General features: G+C 38.5%; 1 protein-coding gene across 2 annotated transcripts in view; it reads right to left on the bottom strand.

Annotated features, from left to right (window-relative positions):
• Positions 1-300: 300 nt before the first annotated feature.
• Positions 301-12,744, bottom strand: part of CHST11 (carbohydrate sulfotransferase 11) — a 271,547-nt gene continuing 259,103 nt past the window's right edge. For both annotated transcript variants that reach the window (XM_089651840.1, XM_089651841.1), the window contains exon 3: positions 301-6,282. In XM_089651840.1, coding sequence (XP_089507966.1) covers positions 5,428-6,282 — 855 coding nt within the window. In that variant the 3' untranslated portion in view covers positions 301-5,427. The remainder of the gene's footprint in view (positions 6,283-12,744) is intronic.

Here is a 12,744-nt window from a genome sequence, read left to right as displayed (position 1 = left end):
GCCAGGCCTTCTCGTCCGACATCAGTGCCTGACCTCACAATAGTGCTTCTGGAAGAATGGTCACACATTCCCATAGACACATTCCTAAACCTTGTGTACAGCCTTCCCAGAAGAGTTGTAGCTGTTACAAAGGGTGGTCCAACTCAATATTAAACCCTATGGACTAAGACTGGGATGCCATTAAAGTTCATGTGCGTGTAAAAGCAGGCATCCTAATACTTTTGGCAATATAGACACACACACACAGTATATATTTCTGCTTCATTTACATTATCAAGAATTAAATACAACAGTCATCACTGCATAAGTAATGAATTTATTTTGATCAACATTTTGTACAATTTAATACATTACTAATAAATTATCTTTTGGCCATTCCAGTAGATTACAGATTTTTTTCTTCTTTTTTAAGTATATCAGACTTGAGGTTCATGCAAAACGTTGCTCTGCAATGTGATGCAAAGACCCAAAGCCAGAAAAAAAAAAGTCTATAGAACAACATTATGTACAACAATATGGACAGCACAGCCTCACTTCAGAGGGAACAAGTAACAGCGTCAATGGCTCTTTATTATCTAGAATCACATGATGATCTGTGAACAACAAAAAGGACAAAATAAAGCAAAGGAACTAAGCATTTACTGACCAGCAGGAAGACAATACAAAGCCCAGTGGGGCTGAGGTGCAGGCTGTCTCTTTGCTTGCAGCTGGACTGCAATAAATTGTAGGACTTGCCAGAAAACATACAAATAATATAACAAGCCTTCACTTATATACACAGTTATTCCTGTTACTGAGATTAATGGTATTCTGTATCAGTTATTGCATGTAAATAATGGGAAACAGATGATGTTTTGACCAGGCATCTTGGAATTCAAAGACATTTACAAAATTCATGTCAAGATAGAACAATGTGGCACTTAATATGGATGTGTTTTAGTTTTCAGACATATTTAAAAGGCAAACCAATCCAGGGTATTGTGTGTTAGAACTGGAATTCTGTCATTCTCATGTGCTGTGTCAGGTGGTTAGGAATTGTAAGTAAGGCTGGTATTAAAAGGTAAAACACTGGTAGCATCATAAAGCTGGGTACCCCAGTTCTGCCAGTTACATGTTGGTAAACCTTAAAGCAGTAATACACCAAAAAACAAAAATGTAATCCTTAATCCTTAAATGTAGTAGCTGCATGTTTTCTTTTTTTTTAGGCTTTTTCCCTCTACTTTCACACAGTGATCTGGCCGGTAGTACTCTTCCTGTATAGGGTGGCTCCATTCTATGTAGGAGCAAAGGAGCTACCCTTGGGCAGCCGCATTGTCAACCAGGCGAGTGTTAGATGGACTAGCAGATTTATATGGACTTGACTAATAACTTAAAGCTGAACTCCAGATAACACTTTTTAAGCAGTTACAGCAACAATTTTTTTCCTTTGGCTATAAAGAATGTATATAAATGAATCAAATCTGACAATTGTAAGCACCCCTGTCAGCATTAAATGGTGTGTCTCAACCCTCTAACTGCTGCTTTTGCTGGACAGCTTGGTCTGTTAAAGAAAGTTGAAAAATAACAGACGTATTGGTTGGGTCTCCAGGTGAAAATAAAGGCAACATGCCAAAACAGGAAACGAATGCAGCTGCCACATCTAAGAAATGGTAAGCTGCAATACATTCAATTTTGGATTTTGGGTTTAATATTGCTTTAAGGCAAAAAAGAGGTGGCTCTTTTAAAGAAACACAGGTAATACAACCACAAGATGGTTTGAAAATGACAACTACTGAATAGTTATCAGTATATTTTCATGTTACCTTATAAAGCTAATGATGAGAAGAACATTGATTCTACCTAAACCCTCCACCTGGAATTTACAGAATGCCATGTAAGGCTCACCCTCTGGCCTTTCATATAATGCCTATTATTTGCTGCCATCTAGTCTTTTAAAGGATAAGTGCACATGTGGATAATAAGAAACTTTATATATGTTGCTCCTCACACCCAGCTGATTTGAGACCTTCAATATCAGGACCCTTAAACATTTCTCAGAATAAAAGGCAGTTGCAGAGAAACTGCAGACAGCATGCTTGGTATTGACTTTAGCTGAGCTCATCCTAGATGATTCCTGCCAGCCAGATGTAAGCTAGACTGGGATGTCTTCTTATATACAACGCTAAAAGCCTCCTGCATGAACATGCACATATAGAGACAAGTCCAGTCAAATACTATCAAAGCTTAAACCTGCTCCCACCCCCATTCTAAGCCCTATACTTACCCCGAAAATAAGACCTTGTACTATTTTTTAGAATATCTAAAGTATAAGAACTACCCCAAAAATAAGACCTAGTTGTGATTAGGGCTTTTTTTCAGCCAGAATGTGGCAGGATGCTGTTCCACCACCTCCGGCACTGGCCCTGTGCACACCAATATCTACTGTCTCTTATAAACACAGAGGTGCAGCTTTTGTGTTTGCAAGTGGCAGTCCCTCTTGTGACAGTCCCTCTTGTAAGTGGCAGCACCATACGCTCCCTTGGAATTTCCCTACCTCTGTACTCACTGTGGGACAGGGAAGGAACAGATATCTGCGGTCGCAGTGTGTTTATGGGCAAGGCATCTTATTCTGCAGCCTAATGCATGGAAGCTGATGCCCCAGGAGTGATCACCATCCAGTGGGGAAGAGGTGGAGCGGTGAGTGAGTGCGCTTGGTGCACTGTGTGGGGAAATAGGACCCAAAACGGGAGTTACTATAGAGAGGGGCCAGCTGCTGACAGCTGTGTTTTGCAAAGCTAGCTAACCATATGAGGGCATTGGAGGGGGATGTGCAAAGGTGAGCTGCAGTCAGGTGTTGCAGAGGTAAATTGACAGGTGAGTTGCAGACAGGGTGCATAGGTGAGCTGAGGATGGGGGGGTGCAGAGATGAGCTGAGTTGCAACCCACCTCTCCACCCCCTAGCCACAGCTCAGCTCTGCACCCCCTGGCCACAGCTTGACTCTGCACTCCCCCAACCACAGCTCACCTCTGCATCCCCTATCCGCAACTCACCCCTGCGTCTTCTGTCCGAAACTCACCCCTGCAGCTTGTCTGTAACTCACCCCTGCACCCTGTCTGTAACTCACCCCTGCACCCTGTCTGTAACTCACCCCTGCACCATGTCTGTGGCTCATCTCTGCACCCTGTCTGAAACTCACCTGTCAATTTACCTCTGCAACACCTGACTGCAGCTCACAACTGTCATCGTCCGGCCCTCTCCATAGTAACCCTCATCCACAACTGCCTGCAGCTCCCTGTCCACACTTGGACATTAAAAAAATAAGACCTACCTCAAAAATAAGACCTAGTGTGTTTTTTTTTTTAGCCAAAATAAATAAAAGACAGTGTCTTATTTTGGGGGAAACACGGTACTAGCTATCCTGTAAAGGAAAGATGCTTACACTTACCTATTCTGAAGGCACTCCAGTCCAGTCACGTGATCTTCCCAGTATCCAGCTTCATAACGAGAACACTGACAACAGCTGCAATGCCTATGCAGCAATATCACCCATAGACTTACTATGGTGCATCTGTTGTCAGCTGTCCCTCTGCACTTAAGCCAGCACTGGGAGCTGATCATGTGACCAGACTGGAATACCCTCAGATCAGGTAAGTATAGGCATCTTGTCTTTACAGGGTAGTTATATAAGTCTTAGAATGGGGGTGGGAGCAGATTTAAGCTTAGATAGTATTTGACTGGCCTTCCACTTTAAACCTGGAGGACCCTTGATGACCATTACAAAAGAAGAAGGGAAAATGTAAAATATCTATCTGAAAACATGTTTCATCTTTCTGGGTATTTTAAAGGAGCACATTTATTTTTTAAAAAGTGCACTTGTCTAAAAAAGTTATAGGTCTAACTATGTCCCTGTTTTATGTAGAAAATGCTCTACCAACTACATGGTCCTATGCTATGAATTTAAACAACTTTTACTATAACCCACCCTTGGCAGTTTTCCTATCCTATGGAGCTTTACATAGTGACTACTATGCCTATCCTCTTGAAGTTTCATGTAGTTAATATTGTGGAATTTCTCTTGAAATTTTACATAATACAAATACTATGCCCTTCCTTTCTTCTTGAATTCTATTTCTCTAAGTCCAACCTGCTGAAAATGTACTCCTTCTAATGCCTATTTCCCACAGATTCGCATAGTGCCTATTTTCCTCCAACTTCTGGAGATTTACACTACTAATATTATACTTAGCCTCCTGAATTTTACACTGCTATAACAGTCCTTTCTTGGAACATTATAACTCCTAACAAAGATGTAAACTAACTGGCACCAAAATACATTTATGGGGGTAAAGCTCTGTTATATGCAGCACCTGGATACAAATTGCACTTAATAAATGTCAATTTTTGCATAATTACTATGTTGAAATACAAGGAACAAATCCAAAATTACCTGATAGCACATCTCGGAGAAAGGACACCTTAATCTTTAACTACACCAAAAGAAGCCTTGACCACGGCTTACAGAACAAGGCAAGTATTCTGTATCAACACTAAATTTGACCAAGCGATCCATATGTTCACTGCATTATCTACATGTCCATTATTTAAACTGTAAACAAAAGAGGTATCACTACATATTACATTTGCATTTTATATGTATTTGCAATGATTACCAATCAGAATGGACCTATTTGGAAATGCCTTTTTGGATCTATGCAATTTGAACTCTTAAACATGTATACCTGATTATAAACATATAAACCAAGTATGAATTTTTAAACTTCACAAAATAAATTACTGACAAAAAAGCACAGAATCCAAAAGGGCAGTGTTATTAACACCATGTATTAGATAACACAATGTTACTTGTTTGCTATTCAAAATAAAACTATATATTCATTCTGTATACAAGGCTAAACACACACGTTTTAGCTTTTGAAAATGGTCATGTAAATCCAATGACAATAGTAAATTCATTACTAAATGGATCAGCATGGATTTGAAATTTGTTAATATTTGGCTCTGAAGATATGTACATATGTACATATATGTATATACACACACATACAAATATATTATATATAGATATACACAGATATATCTATATATATATTTATAGACATACAATAGACTTAATCAGATCAAGAGACATAGTTTAAATAACTATAAATAATTTATAGACAATTTACATAGAGCATGAAGGCGCCACGGAACTTGAGAACAGCATAGTAGTAGTTTGCGTGTCTTCAGACTAGCTTAGATTCCTCTTACTCTAAAGAGAGCAGTCTTTCTTTATGAAGAAATTTAAATTATTTTGTTTGCACTGCTCGCAGTACAAATAAATCACTATCATCCCTCCCACCCTAACCCCACTTCAGCCTGCCATGAATTTACAAAATGACCCTCTGTTCACGCTTGAAGAAAATCCTTTGCCAGACATGGATGGACTTTTATTCTAGTTTTAGGTAGGCTGGAGTTGAGTAGTTGAACATTAAGTAATCCAGTTTGTAGACCTCATACAGTTGAGTTTGGTGCTCTGAACTGATGTTTTGGAAAAATTCTGCTGTCATTTCATCAGTAGTTCTGGTAGACTTGGCAAAAGTGGGAAATTTCAGATAGTTACCCACTCCTGCCAGTTGCAAGACATAATTAGAATCTTCTTCTAAGGTTTCGTATTTTCCTATGAGATCATAATGGATATGGCATGGGTGGCAGAGAGAAAAAACTGTTTGCCAGTGCTCATTAAAGGGCTCTTCTTTTTGGGTGTGTGGATCAATAAGATAAGCAACAAACTCCTCAAATTTGACATCGCTGCCATTAAGTAGTGCTTCCTGGGTGGCATTTTTCCGCTGCCGCCTTATTATTTTGGTGCCATAGCGTTTGTGGAAGGACGTGTTGTATTTTTGGGTAAATTTATTTCTGTAGGCTGAAACTAATCTCTCAAAAGGTTCACGAACAAATAGGAACTTCATGAAATTTTTCAAGCGATGGTTGATCTCTGGAATGCTATACTGGTTAAGGGTTTTGAGGTTGGAGGAGACATGAGCCACATTTGCCGGTATTTCCATGGGATCACTGTATTTACCTCTTCCTGTAAGGACCATCATTACCCTCTTCCAGTTGGTACATGCCACTTTTGGCACATAACAGTAAATCAGCTCATGATATTCATCAACCACCAAGTGTTTCAGGTCATTAGGAGTTAGTACACGGCGTTTCCTTCCTAACACATTGTTGGCTCGACACATATCTGTGACCTGATCCCGTCTCATCTGGTGCAAAACAGCATTGCTGGAGAGTTCCACCTTTATAAAGAGAAAAGGAGCAGAATTAGATACATAATATAGACCAAAATATAGACATAACATCACAAATGACATTTCTGTCTAGCAAAACCACACCTCCATTCCACACCTGAGATGTGGCTCAGTAAAAAGTATGTGCTTTATTCAGTGGCAGGAACTACTACAATAGTGGCATTAAAGCGTTGCACATGTACACAAACTCAAGAAATATTATCTTTAATAACTTAAAATATAAACTGTATTTAATGCTAGTATCATCATTCAAACCTTCCTTCATGTTATGGGTTGAAACTTGAGTTACACAGTCAAAAAAGTAATATTTTATTTCTCATTCATTCAGCCAATATAAAGCCAGCATTTTCTCAATATGTCAGCTGCCCATTTTATTTAATGTTATATAGTTCATTTTCACTGCTTAGTAAAAACACTTCACACTGATTCATACAGATGCATATGTAAAGTAGAACATGTTTTTTAGCACTTCTTAGGACTCTAGAATTACAATTACATTTTCCAGTTAAAAATTATTCTTTCAGTCAAATATAGCAATGTTGCATTTTCTACAGCAAATACCCCAAATGCCAAACAGAAGTCTTCCTTTAGGCTCCATGCACATTGGGCGTTTTACTAACGCTGGTAACGTTACCTGTGTCAAGTCACGTTAAAAACATGAGTTTTTCAGCATTTTTTAGCGTTTTTGTATTAGTGTTTAGCTGCGTTTTTTTTTAATTTTTATCTTACCAAAGTTTTTTTGGTCAAAAAAAGTCCAAAAACACTGGCACGCTGCGATTTACCATGTTTTACCGCGTTTTTCAGCGTTAGAGCATTTTTACAGCTAAAAAACTCATAGAAACCCACTAGTTCTTGGTTTTTTTTCCAGCCATAAAAAGTTGATTATAGTCTATGTGTGTATGGACACATAGGATAACATGCTGGGGAGTTTACTGGCTGTAGAAAAAAATGCCAAAATCCAAAAACAGCCACTGTAAAAAATGTCCAGTGTACATGAGGACTTACTTTGCACCTAACTGATTCAGTACATTACCTACTTTTAGAACTTTAACTCCTAAAAAAAATAAAACACTGCATTTAGTCCCCGTAATTAAATGTAAGTACAAACCCAGTCACATATTAAAAACACCTATCATTCCTGATGTATTTTTACTGTTAAGTCTAGTGTCGATGGCATCAGTTTAAGATGCTTCTGAAGTAATTCAGAATTCATCAACAGGTGCAGCTGACCTCCTCTTGATCTGCAATTGTCCTGCTTCAAGCAAGTTTTACATTCTCACAGATTTGTGAAGAAATACAACACCTATTTCAAGTGAACAAAAGCTTTTCAATGCAAGTCTTAAATAAGTTTTTGAAGAGAAGTAAAGCCTAAGATTTTTGGCCATACTTCTCTTGTGGGTCACAAGAGTGCACTTACTTTTGCACTCCTGAGACCCAGAATCAGCCAAACGTGGGATTTTAGCTGACATCACAGAGCCACTCCAGGCTCTGGAAGGATCCCAACTATATTGTTGAGATACATTCAGTTGCCTGCTGCTGAGACCTGTAGCCAGCTTTCCCTGTTCCTTCCCCAGCCTGGAGAAGCAGAACAGAGAGTGGTGACCGTCACTGCTCTCTGCTCTGGGAAGACCGAGAACTGAGCAGTCATGTAATTTCTCAGTCTTAGAACAGATATAGGACAGCTGCAGCATCACCCTGACGCTGCAGCATTGAGGTGAGTATGTTTTAATATTTTATTTTAATATAATGCCCATCTAACTGTCTGAAATCAGAATGGGAGGTTGTGTTCTGGGAGCCAATTGGCTCACTTGCATTGGACAAACCTACATAATTAATACATATTCAAGGTATTGGAGGTACTATAGGAGAGATGTTTTTAGGCGCCTTACAAGAGGAGAATGGAAAAACAAGTAGGACCTCAACATTTTATTGATGGGCATATACTGTTGATAATCTCTGCTAGCATACCAGTTCCAGGAAGCTTAAAAGGAATCCTTTACTGAGAGAAATATAGAGGCTATCGTTTTTTGGAAATACTAGCTGCCTAGCTGAGTGTGTAGCAGGTATAAAACAAAGTCCAAGCTCCTGATCTGCATGCTTATTTTGGATTAGTGACTTAAAAGTACTAAAACCTTTGGATCAAGCTAAGAGCCAACCGTTTTGTAAGAAAGAGTTCAGCAATGTCTTCTCACTACAAGCTTGCATTAAAAAATATACATGAAAATTAAATAAAATGGTTAACTAACATTCCAGCAGAGAAAGAAGTAAAACTATTTGCAACTGTTCTGCTAGCACTGAGAGCTACACATCCAGCACACAATGGGGGCACACTGTTCTGAGGCTGGGCACGACAGGTGGCGCCAGATTTTGGAGCCACTCTTGCAGTCTAATTGACATCCATCAACCTCCCAGCCTCAATATTTTTAACCATCAAAATCATTACCCACAGGTAAATCTCCATAATAAGCCTCAGGGTCCTTTCTTCTGGCTATTTGGACACAGCAGGGCCAAGTAAACTCAGTACACTTGTCTACTTCTCTCACAGAAAAAATGGAGAAATATAACAGCAGCATTCAATTAAGAGTTCTTTTCTGCTCCAGCTGCTTGATATAAATTACATGTGGAAGGAGGAAGAGGTGGTGTCCCAATTATTATACTGAAACCCATTAATAAATGAATGAAGTGGATATTGGCATATAGCTAATGAGTTATAATGTAGAAAAGGAATACAGACTCTGCATTGCACAGTAGGAGACAAGAATGAGAATTCTTCAATGTGCTATTCATACTAGAATCTGGTGTAGTACTACACACGCCATAACACAGTTGCTGTCAAGTGCTTACATTATGGGTCTTCTGTATTGTTTTGGATATTGGATTATGGGCCTTCTATACTGCTTTTTGGATATTGCAATATGTGCCCTCTGTATTTTGTAGTCTGGGCTATGAGCAATCTGTGCAATAATGCAAACCCCTATGTACATATTAGATATAAAGGTGAAAGATAAAATCCTTGCATCACTATTTGCATCTAAAATGTCCTCTTAACAAACTCTTGCTTTAGTTTCAGAGACACAAATCTTTTAGTCAAACACCAGAGGCCAATTCATATCTATATGCTGCAGTAATTATTATCATTATACAGGATTTATATAGTGACAACAGTTTGTGCAGCACTTTACAAAATGAAGATAGACATTACAGTTACAATACAATTTGGTACAAGAGGAAATAGAGGGCCCTGCTCATTAGAGCTTACAATCTAGGAATGTGTCCCAATGGACACTACTATGGGGAGTTATCAGATATATCAGAGTTGTATAAAAATAGATAAAACCTGGTATCCTCTGGTTCCCTACTGACATGAAGTATATACTACAGCACTGGAAAACACATTCTAGAGATGCCAGAATTTACATAATGCCTTCCTTTATCTTACCAGAGAGCAGCCATGCCTGAGTTCACTGACAACTAATTATTCTGAGTGTTGGGTTTGCTAGGGAAACTCATTTGGATTAAAAGGACAAAGGCAGTTCCCAGCAAGCACAAAAACATTTTACTACAATATATTTGCACATATTTATATCAGGCCATATCAACTTAAAAAAACGAAATATACAAGAACAAATTATTCAAAACACTGAGTAAAATGCTTAAATCGATAGCCCTAGAAAACAAAAGCACTGATCCAACAGTCTATTATGAAAAATAAAAAAAGCCATTATTATTATGCCATTCTACTTTGGCTCATTCTTTACCAGTGGCATAAATCAGTATTTTAATTAAAGCGGTTGTCAGAAAGAAATATGGAAGTCGCAAAGAAAGCTGTCTGTCTTGCAAGTATTTGTTATACAGACTGGTAGAGGTCAAAAATATCACTCAAGCAATTCACTTTGAACTTGAAAGTCAGCCAGAACTACAGTGAAAATGTGCCAGACCAGAAACATCTTAGAGGTACAAGCTGCAGCATACAGAGATGAGAGTCTTTCACATTTAGACTTTGCAGCTAAGGTGGAGAAGAAGCTTTGTGAAACATATATATCATCCAGAACACTTTTGGCACATTCCGAAATCAGACTAACTACACTGGACTAACAATTCATCAAATGGTTTTTTACTGGGCTTTCCATTAGGTGCCCTTCTCACTGACTTTTTGGATCATTTGAAATAAATGTTTAAAGGGAATGTATAGTGTTATCAGTGTATTTTGGTTCAAAGATCTGTCATATAATAGTGCCGCGCATATATCTCTATAACCTCTTAGATGAATTAAAGCATCCAGACCATGTGATTATGCAATAATAGTGAATACACTGAATACAACTTAAAAGTCCATAATGTGTGCTTGATCCGTGCATTTAGAATTTGTTCACAAACAGGTGCTCTTTATTGCTTATATCAACATATACTCCTATATGTGCTCCTCCACCAGAGACAAACATATATACTCTCACCTCCTTTTATGACCCAAATTGCATAGGTCAAATACCGCCTTTCCCTTTTAACCTGGGTAGGTATACTGCATAGATGACGCCACTTACTTCCTCACTCTGCTACAAATGCTACCGTCTCCTCTTTATCCCTGAACTGCTCCGCATATGTAAACAGAAACTCTTGCCACAGTGTAGTATACAAATATAATGTGATTTATTAGAAAATCAAAGTGCACACATATTTAAAAGTGTCCTGCTGGGACACCACAGTAAAAAAACCTTGTTATAATGTATTTTCAATGTGTTAAGGAATTTCCAAGATGGCGGCTCGTAAAATTCCGGTATAGCGCTTGATGTGATCGGCCCACCCTACGCGATATGTCACATGCATTCTTTGCATCTAATAAATGTAACTTAAAGTGTTGTGCCTAAGTCTATTCAATAGTATGATGACAGCCTATAGAACTAGAATAACAGAAGCAGTGAATTGGGAAACCGTGCTTCAGTAGCAATGTTGCAGTACCAGAACAGGAAGAGAGATGCAGAAATGAAAGTGATATCAAGGACCACATTTTGAGTCTGAAAAGACCTTGAAAAAAAAAACTGACCAGGCCTTAAAAGCAGGCCCTCTGTCCTTGGAAAGCGAATGGATTTTAGGCCTAAAAGAGTCTTTTTCAATCCTTTTAAAACAGGAGAAACCTAGAAATAATTTTCAGGTCCCTGGGAACCTCCGAATATTAATTACTATGTCCAAATCTCACAGTACATTAGCAAACAATAAGGTGAGATATAAAAATAAATAAAATAATAGGGAATGTGACTTAGCATATCTAAAAACCTCTCTTTATGACAAACATATATTTCAGCAATAATAAATAATCAGTAATAATGGTCAGAAAAATAACACAAACACTAAAAACAGTATGTTCTCCTAGTGGTCAGTGGAAACATGCTTCCTTACACTGGTGGTCTGTGGAGAAAGGCCCATTGGATTGGTGGTCACTGGCAGAAGGACCACCTTACATTGGAGGTCATTAGGAATAGGGCCCTCCTACTCCGATGGTCAGTGAGAGAAGGGTCCCATCATAATGGCAGTCAGTGAAAAGATTGCTTCTTATATTGGTGGGTATTGGGAGAAGGGCCCCTTACACTGAAGGGTCCCATTACACCGATAGTCAGTGGGAAGAATTTTGCTTAGATTGGTGGTCAGCGAGAAGATTGCTCACTTACAAATAGCTAAAAAACATTATTAGTGTCAATGGCAGAAACTGAACATTGCTTAAGGAACTCTTAGCAACCTGTGGATGAAGCCTAGGGTTCTACAGAAACCTGGTTGAAAAAGGATGGAACTCTACATAAGACAACTCCTTTACAATTTGAGTTTAATCCCTGCAAATCAGTTCTATGCTCACTGTATAGAAGAGGCTCTGGGATTTGATAGCTGAAGGATGGAGGAAGGGCTTAGTGCCAGAAGAGGACAGATCAGGAAGATGCTTACGCTTTAGCACTGTTGTCACCTTAGGAACTATGTAGACCAGATATGGTTTACTTTAATAACACTGTGCTGACACCAGAGAATATTCTGTCAGAAGAAAACCAAGGGATGCTATTACTAGTATACTAGTATTAATGCATGGAGGAATTGAAATATATAATGACAATTGAAATCCATGAAAAAATAAAACAAACACCCAAATATAAATATCTTGTGATTTGCACTGAAGCCCTTTTTATACAAGCATGATTGCTTTATACCTGTGGTTAATCAGTGAGACAGGATCCACTGAACTGAAAACCCAATTGACATGCAAGTCAATGGACGCAATTAACGGTCACTCAGCAGGGACTTGCTTCCTGTGAATTTTAATGCTTTTTGCTTTCTAGACTTTAAACGCTTCAAACAAAAAGCTAAAGTATTGTAGGATGAATCACTTCCATCCACAAAGAATCATTTTTTATTACATGAACACAGATTTATTTTTCTGCCATAGCTACCTTCAGAGGTTGAACAAGGAGA

The sequence above is a fragment of the Staurois parvus genome, unplaced genomic scaffold (assembly GCF_062004578.1).
Source record: "Staurois parvus isolate SC_StPar_1 unplaced genomic scaffold, SC_StPar_1.0 ptg000025l, whole genome shotgun sequence".
Lineage (NCBI taxonomy): Eukaryota > Metazoa > Chordata > Amphibia > Anura > Ranidae > Staurois > Staurois parvus.
This window is presented reverse-complemented; position numbering and strand designations above follow the sequence as displayed.